A 20,093-nucleotide genomic window follows, 5' to 3' on the forward strand; every position below is an offset into this window, starting at 1 on the left:
CTGCGACAGCACTACGAAGGCACCACGACGACACTGGGTGGCTGGGTGGAGGGAAGACGACATCGTCTACATTTTTCCTATGAACGTCGGCAGTACGACGGCACTCCGGCGGCAGTGGTGACTGGGTGGAGGGAAGACGAGTCTCTCTCTCTAGTTTTCGCTCTCAGAGGTTCTCTCTCAAATGTTCCTCAGATTGAAAATCTAAAAATGAGAAAATGAAGCCAAAATTTGGAACCTACCCCAAATTCTCATTGCCCCGTCATTCTCATATTAAAAATTCATTTTCCACATGCACCACTCACATTTTGACATATGTCCCGTGTCAAAATGTTGTTGTTAAAGTATCATTTTCCTACATAATTTTTTTTTAACAATATTAACTTTAGAGGAGAGAGAATTGATTCCATATCTATCTAATTTGAACATCCTCTTATCACTTGAGCGACCAACTCCATAAAAAGGAGAATCAATACCAACTATTTATTGTTTAAACATAATGACATGACTTATTGCACAAGCCACCAAGTACTAGAGACTCTCATGAATTCTTACTCCTTATCACTTGAAATAGTGAAAGATTCACAACAAATAATTACTTCATTTCTCTCACACAACATAAGTGTGGAGCATTTTGCTTGTGATCACGATGACACTTCAGAGTGACAATATCAATGTATGCATTAACAACCACCACTTAAATATCGTTCCATGATAGCTTGATAATAAAGCAAGATATTCAGAAGACAAAAACAAAAAATAACAACTATTTATACTAGAAAACCCACTACAAAAATACTAATACCCATGGTTCTTTTCTTATTCAAAATAACATATTTTTAACTCAAACATGATAAATGAGTTCAAACTACAAGTAATTAGTTCTGTCCACAATCTAATAATAAACATCACATCAATTAATTCATAACTTCAATTCATAGGAAACTCAACTCCAATCCATTACATTCATAGGAAACATCTCATTCAATTCATAAACATTACAAGTAAATGGTTTTGACACAAAATGGTTTTGACACAAATTGTTTTTGACACTGGGTTTTGATTCTTTAACTTAAGCATATCTAGGCAAGGTAAAAAGGATGGCTTTTTAGCTTCGATTTTTAAATGAAGCATAAAAGTTCTTATTATACTTTAATTCCTTAAGAATTAAAGTATGAAACCATAAATAAATAATAAAAAATATACATTAGGCTTCTGTTCAAATAGTAATTGAAGCCTAAACTCTTTCTAATTTGAAAAAATTATTTAATTTTGAGAGCATTTGACCTCCTGAATCGAAGCCAAATAGAACTATAGGCTTTGGTTATGATTATAACTAAAGCATAATGTAAGACAAAACCAACACAAAAATAACACATTATATTTATCACACCCAAAATAAATCAGAATCTATATATAAGAATATGTTATCCTTACAACAAGTAAATGTGCTAAATACTAATATAACATATATCAAACATAAAAAAAATACATTAAACATAAAAAAATATATACTTTAATGTAAATATAAAAAAACATTAAAAAAATATTTATAAAAAAATAAATTTTTTCAAGAACATGGGACACAAAATAAGTTTGAATCGAAAGTCTAAAATATCTTTCAAGTATCAAGTGACAAATTGCGTCTAGTGTGAAGAACTTGAACAAAAAATAGTTGCATTAACCTTTCAAATAATAGAAAAAAAACTTAAGTGAATTCCTCTCATGATTTCGAAATGAAAGCAAAGTGAAGATTATGGAGTTGGGGACATGGAAGGGAATATAAGAGAGGAGAATGGAGAAATGGCGGAGTGATGGCAAAAACAATGGAGGGAGACGAAAAACATGACACATTTGTAAAAATTTAATTAAAAATAATCCTAGACAACACTTTACGCTTCAATTATAATAAAAATCAAAACAAAATCCTCTTGCTAGATAAAATAATTAAAAAAAGCAAAACTTTTGAAAAAAAATTATACATCTTTCAATTTCGATTTTGGTTGTTAAGAAAATGAAACCGAAAAAGATGTATAGTTTTGATTATAATCAAAACCAAATCCTTTCACTCAGTTAAAATAATTAAAATAATAGTATAAATTTGGAAACAATTCGCTAGTGTAGAAAGGACTTTAGACGTCTGTTATTTTGGACATTTAACGTCAAATCCTGATCCGACGTCTTTACGGGTGACGTTAATGGAGTCTGACGTCCATCAAAAACGTCGGATTACATAAAAACCGACGTCTAAGGACACTATAGACGACTGTTAATGCCTTTAACCGACGTCTAAGGGCACTGTAGACGTTAGTTAATGCCTTTAACCGACGTCTAAGGGCACTATAGACGTCGGACATGGCATTAGCTGACGTTTACAGCAGCTCGTGTCTTTGGGTACCGTAGTAGCACCTTCTTCCTTTGCTAGTTTCCTCATAAGAAAAGCTTGCGTCTTTTGGATCTCTTGTGGCATTTCAATCGAAAACCGAATCTAGGTCCTTTCCTAGTTCCATTCCAACGACCAATGAAAAAGAATACGGTGACATGAGAACTAGACAAGGATCCAGGTTCGATTTTGGGTTGAAATGCTATAAGAGATACAAAAGACGCAAATTTTACTTACGAGGAAACTATCAAAGGGAGAAGGTGCTACTACGCTACCCAAAGACACGAGAAAAACTACACAAAAGCACAACGAAAACTAATTTTAATCGGTTCAAATGGAACATAATCCATCAAAGACTAATTTAATCGGAGTAAACGTGAATTTAAACGATTCAAAAGATATAAAACGCACCTAGAAATGCAATGCCGCAGAGAGAAAAGGCGAGGAGAAAGACGATGAAGTTTGCGTAACCGCGGGTTCGCGATTTCTTATTTAACAGGAATCAAGACGTCGGTGCCCCTAGTGCCCAATGTCTATTCTCGACTCGACGTTGGGAACTGATAACGGTTGAAAAACCGTTATTTTTATACTTAATCTTAATATTAAAAATACCCTTTACGACTTAGAAACTAGCTTGAAATCATGCTTTTGTTTAAGTTTTGGAAATAAGAGAGTTGAATGGGTTTTATGCTTAGTTTTCCTTGTGTTGACAGGAATTAAGATGAATTGGACGAAAGAAGTTGAAGTAGCAAGGAGTTGGAACCCAGAAAAGACAGAAACAATACCAGACCGAACGGTAGGATGTGGGATAATCCAAACCGAACGGTTAAGAACCCAGACCGAACGGTTTGTGAGAGGAGAAGCTGAATGAAGTGGTAAAATTCATGTCGAACGGTCAACAGTGTAAGACCGATTGGTCAAAACTGAAACCGGACGATCATGCATCATTTGAGTGCCGCAACTACCGCTGAGCGCCGACGACATTGGCTTGGACCTATTTTCTGTTATTTTTATGGGCTTGGACCTGTTTTCTGTTATTTTTATGTTATTTTTAAGGACTTGCACGTCCTAGGGATTGTATCTTTTGATAGCTTGAGCACAGAAACACACTTTTCACCCCTTGGGGGGCAGATTTGGGGATGCGGGAGTCTCCTCTTCTCTTTCTAGGGTTTTTCTATCTCTTTCATTCTCTCATTCTTTCATTGTTCATCTAGTTTCTCCATGATAATGGGAAACTAAACCTTATTTGTTGTTGGGAAAGATGTAACCTCTTAAACTCTCATGTATTGAATTGATTCTTGATTATATATGCTTTACTTCATTAATTGTTAGGGTTTTTCCTCTATACTCTATGCAGGCTTTGTTTAACTCATTGAATTGCATGATTATTGATTTCTTCACTATGGACACATATAAGGAAATCTAGAACTGGGGAAATTCTCCCGGAAGCCATATTACCTAGACATAGGAATAGGAGGATCGATTGCCTTTAAGCTTCTGTGCGAATGTAATGCATGATTAATTTCTAGGGAGATAAGACATTGTAAACTAGTGATTAGGATTAGGCTTTCTTCACCGAGACATCGGGTTTAAGGTAAATTACAAAGTGGCATTGACATTAATGAAGAAAGATGAGTTGATATATGCATGAGAGTAAATTAGGTGAAATCTAAACCCAACAACAATATCATCAACTTCATCAATTCATTCTTGTGTTTAGCTGATGACAAATTTATGAACACCGAAAAACGTCGCCAAAAACTTGTTTAACCCTCGGCAAGTGTGACCGAATCGTATCAAGTAATAAACTCGGTCAGACCAAGTATCGTTCTCCCAAAGCACTCACGGCCTAGTTAGTTATATGATTTGTTGATTATTTAAGACTTGTGAACAAATTCTTATGGTTTCAAATGCAAAAGATAATAAGTAAACATGTATGCATGAGTTTGATCAATGGAAAAGAGGAACACAAACACGGAACGAATTATATGGATGAGTATGTTGTTGGGGAAATCAATTTCATCTTATCCATTCTCATATATTTTAGGAATTCATCATTCTTTTCATCAATGTTAATGCCACTCTCTAAATTACCTTGCGAAGAAAGCCTATCCTTAATTACGAGTTCATACAATTCCTAGCATCCCTAATAATTAATTCTCAAGCACAGAAGCTTAAAGGCAACCAACCCTCATATCCCTATGTCTAGGCGATATTACTTTTTGGGAGAAATTCCACGGATCTAGATTTTACCGTATGTGTCCATATCACTAAAATCAATAATCATGACATCGAATGAGTTAAACAATGCATGCTTTGAGCAAAGAGGAAAAACCCTAACTAATGATGAAAGAAAGCATGTATCTCAAATAAGATGTTTAAACACAAATTCCATATATGAGAGTTTCACAAGATTACATTGATTCCCCAACAACAAGAAGAGGTTAGTTCACCATATTCATGGTGAAACTAGATGAACAATAATGAAATAATGAAAGACAGAACCTTAGAAAAATGAGTAGGTAGCCTTAGCATCCAAGATCTTCCTCCAAGGGGTGGAAAGGTGTGTGTTTGCTTTGTCTCCAGCCAAAGATACAACCCTAGAAAGTCCTAAAGCTTATATACTATTCGCAATATTACAGAAAAGTGGGCCTAAGCCCAAAATACCACCGCTCAGCGGTAAACTGCCGCTCAGCGGTACCAGCGCGTAGTCAATTCTCCCCTCAGCTGCACTTTCACCCCTCAGCGGAGCCAACGGGTGTTCTTGAGTGCCGCTCAACGGTAAACTGGCGCTGAGCGGTACTTGCGGCTTCTCTTCTTTTGCACTTTTTGAGTTCTTTTCTGATTCCATCTCTATCCTTCTTCATTTCTTTCATCAAATTCACCTTAAAACCTGCATAAAACACTGAAATCAAGCATAAACCTGTCCAACTCTCTTATTTCTAAAAATATGAATAAAAGCATGATTCTGAGCTAGTTTCTAAGTGTTAAAGGTTGCTTTTAGTATCAATTTTAAGCATGAAAATAACAGTTTTTCAATTGTTATCAGACATCCAAACCGAGCGGTTAAGAACCCAGACCGAACGGTTACTGAGATTGACCGAACGGTCAAATAGAGGAGAAGACAGAGACCGAACAGTTCATAACAGAGACCGAACGGTTCATAACAGAGACCGAACGGAGTGAAGGTGGTGGAATTAGGCCGAACGGTGTGAGCAAGAAAGACAACTACCGAACGGTGTAATTGAGGACCGAACGGCTACAAAAAAACATAGGCAAACCGAACAGTTTGTGAGAGAAGAAGATGAATGAAGTGGTAAAAGTCATGCCGAATGGTCAACAGTGTAAGACCGATCGATCAAAAGTGAAATCGAACGGTCCTGCGTCATTTGAGTGCCGCAGCTACCGTTGAGCGCCGACAACGTGGGCTTGGACCTGTTTTCTGTTATTTTTATGTTATGTTTAAGGACTTGCACGTCCTAGGGATTGTATCTTTTGATGGCTTGAGCATAGAAACACACTTTTCACCCCTTGGGGCAGATTTGGGGATGCGAGAGTCTCCTCTTCTCTTTCTAGGCTTTTTCTATCTCTTTCATTCTCTCATTCTTTCATTGTTCATCTAGTTTCTCTATGATACTTGGGAACTAAACCTTATTTGTTGTTGGGAAACATGTAACCTCTTAAACTCTCATGTATTGAATTGATTCTTGATTATATATGTTTTACTTCATTAATTGTTAGGGTTTTTCCTCTATACTCTATGCATGCTTTGTTTAACTCATTCAATTGCATGATTATTGATTTGTTCACTATGGACACATATGAGAAAATTAGAACTAGAGAAATTCTCCCGGAAGCAATATTACCTGGACATAGGAATAGGAGGATCGGTTACCTTTAAGCTTCTATGCGAATGTAATGCATGATTAATTGCTAGGGAGACAAGACATTGTAAACTAGTGATGAAGATTAGGCTTTCTTCACCGAGACATCGGGTTTAAGGTAAATTAGAAAGTGACATTAACATTAATGAAGAAAGATGAATTAATATATGGATGAGAGTAAATTAGGTGAAATCTAAACCCAACAACAATATCATCAACTTCATCCATTCATTCTTGTGTTTAGCCTCAATTTATCAAATTGCATTCATGTTTATTTTATCGCATTTGCATTCAAAAACCCCAAAATTTGTTCTTTGGAGTCTTAATTAGTTGAGTAATCACAAAACTGTTTAGTGCCGTGAGTCTCTTGGGAACCGATATTTGGTCTTACCATTTATTATTACTTGATACGATTCGGTAGACTTGCCGATGTCTTATCAAGTTTTTGACTCTGTTTTTGGGGATTAAAAATTTGTTTATGAGGGACCTCACTAATATGACGTCCATTCGATTTAAAAATTAATATTTTTAGTGTATATAGACGTCAGATGTGGCGGGATCCGACGTCTAAATGACGAAAAAATGAATTTTCAAATTCTGGCGCATATAAAAGTCGGTTATGAGGGTGCCCGACGTCTAGGATAGCTTTCACGTACCCTGTCAGCCATATAGACGTTTGTTACAGGGGGCCGACGTCTATAATCGCATATAGACGTCGGGGATGGCAGAATCATACGTCTATATAACGGAAAAAAATGACTTCTCACCTACTTGTCAAGCATATTGACGTCAGGTAGGGGGGCTCCGACGTCTACATTATTATAGAAGTCGGGGCCCCTCCTGACCGACGTCTAGATGCCTAACTTATTTACGAAAGTGTCACCGCTCAATAATTTACGTTGGTTATTTTGTGGTCCGACGTCTACGGGGTGACGTTAAAAGCTAATTCTGCACTAGTGATTTCACATACCTTTTAATTTCAATGATTAGGAAACCGAAGGAAAAATCTTATCTCCTAAATAAAATAATTAAAATAATAATAAAATTTTGGAAATTTTGAAAATATTTCGTAACACTTTGTTGGTGGGGAACCGAAATAGGAAAATATATATAGTTTCGATTATTTTACAACTGATATATATAATTTAACAACATTTTTAAAATTTCCACTACGTGTTCATACATTATGTTTTCTTAGAAATATAAGTATATAATGTGATTTCGAAAACCAAAAGTACACTGATGCATATACAACTAAATCAAGTTAACCAAATAGATGTTTCTCCCTTAGTTAGATGATAACGATTGTGAAACCGTTATTTTTATACTAAATTTTGACATCAAAAACACCCTCTATGACTTAGATACTAGCTTGAAATCGTGCTTTTGCTTAAGTTGTGGAAATAAGAGAGTTGGATGAGTTTTATGCTTGGTTTTCCTTGTTTTGGCAGGAATTTAGAGGAATTGGATGAAAGAAGTTGAAGTAGCAAGGAGTTGGACTCAGGAAAGGAAGGAAAATTGCACAAAAGAAGAACCGCAGCCACCGCTCAGCGCCATTTCACCGCTGAGCGTCATTTCACCGCTGAGCGTCATTTCACCGCTAAGCGCCACACTTGCTGTTGAAGTTCTCTGTCTGACGTTTACGCGCCATCGCTGAGGGCTAATCCAAGTATCGCACTCACCGCTAAGCGACATTTCTACCGCTGAGCGCCAGAGTCTGCTATTAAGTGCACTGTTTCACGCCTGGGCGTCATCGCTAAGCGTCACTCTAAGTGTCGCACTTACCGCTGAGCGCAATTCCCACCGCTGAGCGCGGTCAACTTTTGGCTTGGGCCAGTTTTCTGTTATTTTTATAAACTATATAAGGGTTTAGTCGACCTAGGGTTCATATCTTTGGACATAAAGAGGCGGAATTACACTCCTTTGACCCCTCGGAGGCGGATTTTGGATGCAGAAGCTCCGATCTTCAACATTTAGGGTTCTATATTTGATTCTATTCATTATTTTCATCTAGTTTCACCATGTCTATGGTGAACTAAACCTCCATTTTTGTTGGGGAAACAATGTAATCCTTTGAAACTCTCATGTATTGAATTGATTTTTGATTATATATATGCTTTACTTCATTAATTGTTAGGGTTTTTCCTCTATACTCTATACATGCTTTGTTTAACCCATTCAATTGCATGATCATTGATGTTATCGATATGGACACATATAGGTAAATCTAGAACTGGGGAAATTCTCTCGGAAGCAATATTACCTAAACATAGGAATAGGAGGATCGGTTGCCTTTAAGCTTCTATGCAAATGTAATGCATGATTAATTGCTAGGGAGACAAGAAATTGTGAACTAGTAATTAGGATTATACTTTCTTCACCGAGAGATCGAGTTTAAGGTAAATTAGATAGTGACATTAACATTAATGAAGAAAGATGAATTCATAAATACATGAGAGTGGATAGGATAAGTCAAAAACCCCAACAGCATAATCATTCCATATTTTACATCAATCACTTTTGCATCTTTCAATCCAATTGATCAACACTTGCATTCATGTTTATTTTCCGCAATATAAACACAATGATTTCGTTTACAAGTCTTATTTAATCAAGAAATCACATAACTGATTAGGTCATGAGTCTCTAGGGAAACGATACTTGGTCTTACTATTTATTATTACTTGATACGATTCGGTACACTTATCGGAGTATTAAGAAGTTTTTGGCGTCGTTGCTGGGGACTTGTGGTTTAACTATTCTATTTGTTTTTTACTTGATTTTTATCTTTTTATTATTTCTTTTTATCTTTTTAGTTTTTTATCTTTTTGTTCTAATGCTAACATGTTTTCTAGGGTTTTTTGCCTAATGCTTGCAAGATGCAATTCGGACAAGAATTTAACTATATGGGCACTCAATTCTACCAAGGTAATCTCAACCACTGGAGGGAATCTCACTCAAGCATGGATGAAAGTCAATTTGGGCAAGCTGTCAGACAATTTGAGAGACTACAACAACAATGGCAGCAACAAAGCTCTCTATCAGAAAGAATGGCAAAGATGGATGACGCCTTTCAATAATTTATGCAAGAGTCCATCTCCACTCAGAAAAGCACTAAAAGGATGAAGATGCAGATTGGTCACTTAATTGAGAGATTGGAAGATTTTGGGGTTGATACTGAAGTTAACCCTAGGGAGGAATGTCAAGCCATTATCACTGGAAGTGACAAGACTTTAGATGAGAAAAAAGATAGAGAGAAAAGAAAAAAAGAGTTGAGTGAAAAAGATAAAGATGTAGAGAAAGAAAGAGAAGTGGTTGAGAGAGAAAAAGAAAATTTGTGTGAAGATGAAGAAAGTGAGTGGAAAAAGATAAGGGAAAAAGAAAGTCAGAGAAAAGAAAACGAGGACGAGAGGAAAAAAAGAAAGAATCATATGAAAAACCCCTTCCTCATCCAAAGAAGTATCGTAGGAAGGAGAAGGAATTTGAGTGCTTTATGAAAATCTTCAAGAAATTGGAGATTAAAGTTCCTATGATTGAGACATTGAAACAGGTTCCTGGTTTTATCGAATTCCTGAAGAAATTCAGCAAAAAGAAGAAAAAAAAAAGAATATCCAGAAAGGAGAACATCATCATTGAAGATGGAACTTGAGCTTTATTGGGTCAAGCTAATGACGTTAAAAGAGCGCTTGCAGGGAGGCAACCCAGTGGTTTAAGAACTTTGTTTTTTTTATTTGGTGATATAATTGTGAACTTTTGGTATTTTGTTTTTTGTTTTGGTTATGAGTTTGTTACAACACAACATCTACTAATGGATGTTAGGTGATGAAGTATCTACTGAAGGATACTAGGTTATCAGACACTTACTGATGGGTGTTGATGAAAAGGATTTACATCTACTGATGGATGTTAGGTGGAAGAGTATCTATTGAAGGATACTATGTTTGTATACACCTACTGATGGATGTTGGTAAGAAAGATATGCATCTACTGAAGGGTGCTGGAGGATTTTGGGTCAAGCTCGTGACGTTAAACAAGTGTTTGCTGGGAGGCACCCTAGTGTTATAAACTCATCTTTTTATTCTTTATTTTCTTATGTTTTAAGAATAGGATGTGATATACTCAATTTGAAACCTTTATCTGATGTGATGGTTTGATATTGACTTATGCATGATGAGTATTGCTTGATGATGCTTGGATATTGATTGATGTTGAGATTGTGCACCATATGTTGATATACAGGTGGTTGTTCACAAGTTATGTGAACAGACGCATGGTGTTGTGATTGTGGTTATGATGTTAAGCAGGATGTGTATCTGGAATATATGGAATGTTGAATGAGCCTATATGTGAGGTTTTGAACTCCAGAGTTTTTGTGAATGATTGCTATTACTTTGAAAGCATGAATGACTTTGCTCAGGTTTCTGTGATTGAATCAATTGCTTGCATGTGTCATATGATCAAGGCCATATGTTGTTATCCCTTTTTAGCTAATTCCTGATTTTAGCCCAATAAAAGAGAGCACAATGTGTTATATCCTTTAAACCTTTAGCCTTGAACATGATATGAAAACCCTTTTTTAAAATCTTTACCTTGAGTTAAGTTGAGAATATTTGTGGTATTGATAAATGTTCAAGTTTGAGGTTGTTGGGAAATTTGAAAAGGGAAAATAAATAAGCATTGAGCTAAGTGTTGAGCAAATGGAAAAGCAAAAGAAAAAGGAAAGAAAAAGAAAAAGCTCAATGCAAGGGAAAGTTGAGAATAAGTAAGAATGGTTGTGAATGACTCTCTTAACTCAAGGATTTTGTGATCCAGAAAAACCAATTTTCTTCTTAGCCCAGCCACATTATAAGCCATAGAAAAGTCCTTGTGATGATACTTGCTTGTGAGTGTGTTTGATTGTGGTTAAATGAAAGGCAAAGTTGATTCATGTTACATTGTGATAGTAGAGTGAATGAGTGACCTCTATATACACTTGTGTGATTGAGTGAAACATTTTATCCGGTGAGGAATGATTCCATGAGAACATGATTACATCTATGCTTAGCTAATTGATCATTCATGAGAATAACATCTGTTGGATATTATGTGATTATGTGAACACCATGATGAGTTATTTTGAATCAATGCAAGTGTGCATCTTGACTAAATTCTATTTGATGAGCTGATTTGAGTAATTACTTGTCTTGAAAGAAAGAGTTTTTGAATGTGTTGAACCCTTGTATTGATTGGTGGAAGATTGAGTTACATCTTGTTTGCTTGAGGACAAACAAAGTTCTAAGTTTGGGGTTGTGATAACAATTGAAAAGCTGTTATTTTTATACTTAATTTTGACATCAAAAACACCCTTTATGACTTAGAAACTAGCTTGAAATCGTGCTTTTGCTTAAGTTGTGGAAATAAGAGAGTTGGATGGGTTTTATGCTTGGTTTCCTTGCTTTAGCAGGAATTTAGAGGAATTGGATGAAAGAAGTTGAAGTAGCAAGGAGTTGGACTCAGGAAAGGAAGGAAAATTGCACAAAAGAAGAATCGCAGCCACCGCTGAGCGCCACGCTTGCTATTGAAGTTCTCTGTCTGACACTTAAGCGCAATCGCTGAGGGCTAATCCAAGTATTGCAGTCACCGCTGAGCGGCATTGCTACCGCTGAGCGCCAGAGTCTGCTGATAAGTGCATTGTTTCACGCCTGGTCGCCATCGCTGAACGTCACTCTAAGTGCCGCACTTACCGCTGAGCGCGGTTAACTTGGGCCTGAGCCAGTTTTCTGTTATTTTTATAAACTATATAAGGGTTTAGTCGACCTAGGGTTCATATCTTTGGATAGAAAGAGGCGAAATTACACTCCTTTCACCCCTCGGAGGCGAAATTTGGATGTGGAAGCTCCGATCTTCAACTTTTAGGGTTCTTTCTTTCATTTTTTTCATTATTTTCATCTAGTTTCACCATGTCTATGGTGAACTAAACCTCCATTATTGTTGGGGAAACGATATAATCCTTTGAAACTCTCATGTATTGAATTGATTCTTGATTATATATGATTTACTTCATTAATTGTTAGGGTTTTTCCTCTATACTCTATGTATGCTTTGTTTAACTCATTCAAATGCATGATCATTAATGTTATCGATATGGACACATATAGGTAAATCTAGAACTGGGGAAATTCTCTCGGAAGCAATATTACCTAGACATAGAAATAGGAGGATCGGTTGCCTTTAAGCTTCTGTGCGAATGTAATGCATGATTAATTGCTAGGGAGACAAGACATTGTGAACTAGTAATTAGGATTAGGCTTTCTTCACCGAGACATCGGGTTTAAGGTAAATTAGAAAGTGGTATTAACATTAATGAAGAAAAATGAATTCATAAATACATGAGAGTGGATAGGATAAGTCGAAAACCCTAACAACATAATTATTCCATATTTTACATCAATCACTTTTGCATCTTTCAATCCAATTGATCAACACTTGCATTCATGTTTATTTTCTGCAATATAAACACAATGATTTCGTTTACAAGTCTTATTTAATCAAGAAATCACATAACTGTTTAGGTTGTGAGTATCTAGGGAAACAATACTTGATCTTACTATTTATTATTATTTGATACGATTTGGTACACTTGACGAAGTGTTTTATAGTTTAAGAAAAATCAACTTTCACAATCCAAAAGCTTGTATTGTGATAAAATCTCGGAGCTTCAACCAATACAATTAATATTTTCATTATTATAGTATATTCTCTTTCGTGAATTCAGTTAATTAAGACATCTTGGATATATATAACTTCTCAAAGAGAAGTAAAAAACGAAAAAGGAGGGAGTATATTAGCTATTACCTCTTCCTTAAAAGTACAGTGTAAGTGAAAAAAGATGACACAAGAAAAGATCTAAATAACTTAAATATTTAGAAATATAAAATTTAAATTAAATTAAAAAATGATTTCTTTTAAACTTGTTAATACTTTTCAAAAACGCTTTTTCATTTTTTCATTTATTTTAAAATCACATCTTTAATATAAACAAATACTATTTTATAATCTCAAAATTTGTTCCAACATTTTAATTGAATAATTTTATTCAAATTCTAATTTGCCCGACCAAGACTCACATGAAAGAAAATCATATCAACCCCACTCTATTGCAAAAATATATAAATGTTAAATAGTTAAACATTAAAATGAAAAAAAAAATATTTATGAGAAACATTTTGAAACAATTTAATTTATTACAAATGTAACATCATGTTAATTATATAAGATGTTCATCAGATAAAAATATTGCAAAAATAAATTGAGCGATTATTAGTGAGTAGAAATACAAAATTCAAGAATGTCTAATATTTCCATATACTGATATTTACAGTCATGCACTGAATAGTAAAAATCTTAAACTACAAGTTCCACTCAAAACAGCCAAAATGCAAATGGACACTTTTCAAAATGGTCCCCCATCAAACTTTCTTCTTTTATTAATGTGTTTCTGCACTTCCACTGTTTTGGCGCTTTCAATTATTTATCATCATCATCTTCCTCCTCATACCATGTGCATGAAGTATCAATTTTCTAAAACCAGTTGAGGAAATTAAGGTGTATATACGGTTGTCAACAATAAACCAAACGATCGACTGAACGATCGTCTTTATCCAGACAGCTAGCAATAGTAAACAGGCCAGGTATTAACGAATAGTCAAACGATCACTTCTGCACAATCGTCAACCTCCTAGACAAAACGATCGCGATATCGTAAAAGATAATGCCAGCGAGATAATCGTCATGCCATACGCTCGTCAATGCCATACGCTCGTCAATGTCGCTCCTAGTATCGATCGTCTTAATAACGATCGTCCGTTATTTAAACCAAGCAACCAGCATGAGTCAAATTAACCCAGTCAAGCTAAGAGTCAACAGACGTTCGGTCAACTTTATTCAGACTGGGTCAATTAACCCAGATAAACTAAGGAAGAAGCGGTTACAAATGTATAACCATGAAAGCGCAAGTTACGGAACTAACCAACCAAATATCAAAGACGAAGATCACAATCAGGTGACTGGATTATCCAACTAACCGAATTTTTAGGTAAACGGTTCATCTTACTTCTAGGTTAAATACGAAAAACCTAAAGAAAACAGGTACGTTTTGATAATTAAGAAAAGAGGGAGAAAATATTAATTTGATTATTGAACCAAAAAGGTTCAGTCATTCATTTTTCTGACTTGAGTGTCGGAGTGCCTTCGCAGGTACCCACTCCATCCTCCCCGAAGAGCCTTGTGCAACTAGAAGATATAAGGATAACTGCATTGTGAGAAGGTGAAGACGTCATTGATCAGGTTCGCATCTCGGTCCCAATAATTGTACCGAAACATTTTGTCGCCCACCGTGGGGCCCGAGATTTAGCGTACCCAAGGAAGACCACAGGAGCCATGGAAGAGAATAACACTCGAGACTTGATCAAGCAGCTTCAGGCACAAATAGAGGCCCAAGCGAAGACTATACGAGAACAACAGGAAATTCAGCGTAAACAAACAAAGGAACTTGCGGCGTTTGAGAGCGCAACGACCTCCGCCGGAGATATCGGCCTCCAATAGACAGGACGATAATGAAGGAAGCCACCATGGAGGACCATCCGAACCTGTCGGAGGAGGAAGGAAGGGGCCCACTTCTCTGCGGCTTACCAACCTACTTCCATTTACTGAAGCCATCATGCAAGCTAATATGCTAGAAAAACCCCCTCCAACGTTAGAAAGATACGATGGTTCAGCAAACCCAGACAACCATCTCCGAAACTTTATAGACGCCATGGCATTCTACACAGACAATGATCCAGTCATTTGCCGAGCTTTTTCGTTATCCCTGAAAGATGAGGCATTGGAGTGGTATCACACCCTCGATCAAAATTCAGTGGATTGCTTCGCTACCGTAGGAACTCTTTTTCGAAAACAGTATGCTACCAACAGAAGACCGGAGATGACTCCAGCTGAGCTCGTAAAAACTAAACAGGAGAAAGATGAAACCTTGAAAGCTTTCATGCAGAGATACAATGAGACTGCCAGATGCGTAAAAGACGTGAATCACACGTTTATAATAAACAATCTACCTTCGTGTTTAAGGCCAGGGTATTTCCCTGAACAGTTGTATGCAGATCCTCCAAAGTCTATGGAAGAACTCCAGGCAACGATTGCGAAATTCATACGCATTGAGGACCTCAGAAACTCCAGAAAAAGGCAACAACTAGAAAGTCCTAACAATGGTACCAAGAAAGATACGAAGCGGTCGTCCAATGACTATAAAGCTGACAAACCTCCTCGAAAGGAGTTGGGATGGACACCCAAATAATATCGTTATACTTCCCTCAACGCACCCAGAGCAAAGGTACTCGAAGAGGCGCTGCACGCAGAACTCCTCACCGTTCGGCGGAAGGCCACTCCAAAGAATGCTGATGGAAGTAAGGCATGTCGTCTTAATCTAAACCTTGGCCATGACACCGAAGAGTGTAACATAGTAAAAGATGAGATAGAAAGACTCATCCGTGCAGGGTATCTCCAAAAATACATAAAGGAGAGAACATCCACCAGAGCAGCAACCCCCAGCAGGAAGGAAACCTCGCGGAGAAGTCCCGAACGATCGCCTCACAGGGACGACCGACGAAGACGACGATCCCGGAGCCAACCCCGACACCCAGAAAGAGAGAGGTCGGTCCAAGGACGAATCGACACCATATCCGGAGGCTTTGCAGGAGGAGGAGCATCAGCCTCCGCTCGGAAAAGACACTTGAGAAATTTAAAAGCGGTGCACATGGTAGATCGACACGCTGTTGACCCTGATCACGATGACCCCATGGTCATCACCGCCGAGATAGCCCGTTACGATGTCAAGAAAGTACTCATCGATCAAGGCAGCTCAGTCAATATCTTGTATTGGACCACATTCCTAAAAATGGATTTATCCGAAGACTTGATAGCCCCTTTCAACGAGCAGATAGTAGGCTTTGTAGGGGAAAGAGTTGACACTCGGGGATACCTCGACCTAAGAACTCGACTCGGAACAGGCAGGGAGGCAAGAGAGCTAAGAGTCAGGTTCTTACTAGTAGAGGCAAATACTTCATATAATGCCTTAGTAGGACGACCCTGCTTGAACGCTTTCGGAGGCATCGTATCCACCCGTCATCTAGCTATGAAGTTACCAACAGAGAGAGGCACCGTGTGTACGGTAAGGGCCGATCAGCGAACGACTCGACAATGTTACGTTGCCGGTTTAAAGGTCACACCTTTCATGCCACCAAGAAGAGCCAGAGGAGCCGAAACAGCTGCGATTGACTTGGATCCCAGAACCAATATAGACGACCATCTCCATCCACAAGGTGACCTCAAAACATTCCAGTTGGGAGCAGACGCATCGAAAACCACGACCATCGGTGGAAGCTTGGAGCCGCACGATGAACATGATTTGACAAAGATACTAAAATCCAATGCCGACCTATTTGCGTGGGTGGCCACAGATATGATGGGGATCCATCCGGGAGTAATGACACATAAGCTGTCAATCTTCAAGGAAGCATGTCCAATTGCTCAAAGAAACGGCTATTCGGGGAAGAAAAATGAGAGGCCATACAAACAAAAGTCAACAAACTGATGAACGCCTGATTTATCAAAGAAGTAACTTACACGACGTGGTTGTCGAACATGGTCATGGTCAAAAAAACCGAACGACCAATGGAGAATGTGCGTGGACTTCACCGACCTTAACAAAGCATGCCCTAAAGATTCATATCCCCTTCTGAGCATTGATCGGTTGGTAGATGGGGCCTCAGGACATACTGTACTAAGCTTCCTTGATGCGTATTCGGGGTACAACCAAATCCCCATGTACGAACTCGATCAAAATAAAACAACCTTCATTACCGAGCGCAAATTATTGTTATGAAGTAATGTCGTTCGGTCTGAAGAATGCAGGAGCCACCTACCAACGCCTTATGGACAAAGTCTTCTACCATCAAATCGACAAATGCATGGACGTCTACGTAGATGATATGGTCATCCGAAGTCAATCTGTGGAACAACATCTCAAAGATTTGGCGGAAGTTTTCCTCCAGATACGACGATATAACATGAGACTAAACCCATCTAAATGTACCTTTGGCGTCCCGACTGGGAAGTTTTTGGGTTTTATGCTAACATGCAGGGGAATCGAGGCCAACCCAGACAAATGTAGGGCCATACTAGAAATGCAGAGCCCACAAAACCTGAAAGAGGTACAACGTCTAGTTGGCCGAATGACAGCGTTATCACGCTTCACTCCGAAGCTGGCCGAACACATCAGGCCTATCCTGAAGAACATGAAGAAGGGCACCACCCGACATTGGGACGATGAGTGCGAAAAAGCCTTCGGTGCTGTTAAACACATTCTCACCAGCCCTCCAATCATGGCACGACCGGTAGTAGGATTCGACTTGCAGCTATACATCGCAGCATCCCATCATGCGGTAAGTGCCGCTTTGGTACAGGAGACCCCCATCCTTAAGTTGATATATTTTGTTAGCAGAACGTTATAGGGGCGGAGGAGCGGTATTCCTAAATCGAAAAGGTAGCCTTGGCCCTGCACACTGCGTAACGTCGACTTCGACCATACTTTCAGAGCCATCAAGTGATTGTCCGAACTAATCACCCAGTCGCCAAGATCCTCAGAAAACCCGACTTGGCAGGAAGGATGGTCTCATGGTCAGTAGAACTTTCTGAGTTCGGACTATGTTTTGAACCTCGAGGGTCCATCAAAGGACAACACCTGACAGACTTTGCAGCCGAACTAACACCCATACCTGACAGCTCAGAGCCAATATGGCTCCTTAACATGGACGGATCCTCGGACAAAAGAGGAGGGGGAGCTGGTATTGTGCTAGAAGGACCAAATGGCCTAATCATCGAGCAAGCCATCACATTCTGATTTCAAGCCAGCAACAACCAAGCAAAATATGAAGCCTTGATTGCTGGTTTAGTCCTAGCCAAAGAATTGACAGTCGCTCGATTAGAATGCAAGATGGATTCGCAATTGGTGGTCGGTCATATGAACGGAACCTACTAGGTTAAAGACAATCAATTACTGCGCTACTTTCATGTGCCTAGGGACCAAAATGCAAGAGCAGATCTCCTGTTCAAGTTAACTCACTCAAGAGAGAAAACACAATTATCTTCCGTCATCAAGATGACACTTGACCACCCAGTCGTGGAAACTTTCGCCACCGATGTATCAACACACGAAGCTTATTGGAGACAAAGCATACAAGACTTGATGATGAAGCAGGAGCGAGGAGAAAAAATCCCCGCAAGCGACTCAAAACGCATCGCTCGTTTTCTACACATAGGTGACGACCTATACAGGCGTGGCCACACCACACCCTTGTTGAAGTGTATATCGGCAGACGAAGCAGATTACGTTCTGCGTGAACTCCATACCGAGATCTGTGGTTTTCACTCAGGAAAACGCACGCTCAGAGCGCGCGTACTACGCACAGGATATTACTGGCCAACGATCGACCAAGATTGTGAGACATTCGTCAAGAAATGTCTCTCATGTCAAGCGCATGGTCATGACTTCCGCGTCCTTCCTGAAGAATTTCACGGCATCATCTCCCCATGGTCGTTCGCCCAATGGGGAATAGACATAGTTGGACCGTTACCGATCGCAAAAGCTCAGAACAAATTCCTCCTGGTGGCGGTCGACTACTTCACTAAATGGATAGAAGCCGAACCACTGTCCATAATCAGCGCCCAACGAGTACAAAAATTCATCTGGCACCTAATATGTCGGTTCGGTCTGCCACAAAAAATCATCACGGACAGCGGCAGGCAATTCATTGAGAAAAGGTTAGAAGATTTCCTCAAAAACCTGGGGATTAAGCATGTGACCAGCTTAGTAGAACATCCACAAACTAATGGACAAGCAGAAGCCGCAAACAAAGCTCTACTTACAGAATTGAAAAAACAACTCGGCGAGGCTAAAGGTTTATGGGTGGAGGAACTACCAGAAGTACTATGGGCGTACAGATGCACCCCACATGGATCCACAGGGGACACTCCATTTAATTTGACATACGGCACGGACGCCATGCTTCCAGTCGAGGTCGGGGAGCCATCACTTAGACGCAGCATCACCGACACGACCCTTAACGATGAGCAGCTGTAGATGAACCTGACACGCTACCTGAGCGACGAGAAGTCGCCACAGTTCGTGCAGCAGCTCAAAAAAGAATGCTTTCTCACAGATACAACACTAAAGTCAAGCCTAGAGCTTTCAAAAATGATGATCTTGTATGACGGAAACGAGGAGAAGCAAGAAAAATTCGAGCACATGGAAAACTCGCAGCCAATTGGGAAGGACCGTTCCGCATAGCAGAAGACTTGATGAATGGGGCATATCGCCTCGAACTTCTCAATGGACAAACCATCCCCAACACTTGGAACGCCACTCACCTTAAACATGATTTCAGTTGAAATTTATCATTTCCATGTTTATGAAACATTATTATTTATCTGCCTACAATAATGAATGTTTTTTCATTCCTCATCTACTTTATTCTCAACAAACAGACCAACAGGTCCCTCCTACGACACCACATAATCACACACAAGTTTCAAGTCCCAGGGACGAGCGCTACGAAACCGGTCGACCTGGTAGATGTTCGCCCTAGAACACCCAGATCATGGCGCATAGGGATACACTCCCTCTGGTAGATGTTCTTCCTTGAACACCCATGTGCATTAATTAAAAGGACACATTCCCACTGGTAGATGTTCGCCCTAGAACACCCAGAACATTCAATCTACAAGATCATTCACAG

At 38.7% G+C, this 20,093-nt stretch overlaps 1 protein-coding gene across 1 annotated transcript; it reads left to right on the forward strand.

Moving 5' to 3' along the window:
* The first annotated feature begins 15,058 nt into the window (after positions 1-15,058).
* LOC108332762 (uncharacterized) lies at positions 15,059-16,891 on the forward strand. Its single transcript, XM_017568069.2, has 2 exons — positions 15,059-15,573; positions 15,625-16,891. The coding sequence occupies exons 1-2, from the start codon at positions 15,059-15,061 to the stop codon at positions 16,889-16,891; spliced, it is 1,782 nt and encodes a 593-aa protein (XP_017423558.2).
* Positions 16,892-20,093: the final 3,202 nt, after the last annotated feature.

The sequence above is a fragment of the Vigna angularis genome, chromosome 11 (assembly GCF_016808095.1).
Source record: "Vigna angularis cultivar LongXiaoDou No.4 chromosome 11, ASM1680809v1, whole genome shotgun sequence".
Classification (NCBI taxonomy): Eukaryota; Viridiplantae; Streptophyta; class Magnoliopsida; order Fabales; family Fabaceae; genus Vigna; species Vigna angularis.

Bases quoted from the DNA above. Each gene is read 5' to 3' on its own strand.
- LOC108332762 (XM_017568069.2), top strand. From the start codon at position 15,059: ATGGCATTCTACACAGACAATGATCCAGTCATTTGCCGAGCTTTTTCG. The intron at 15,574-15,624 runs GTTGGGATGGAC...CAACGCACCCAG, and splicing joins GACAAACCTCCTCGAAAGGA to AGCAAAGGTACTCGAAGAGG.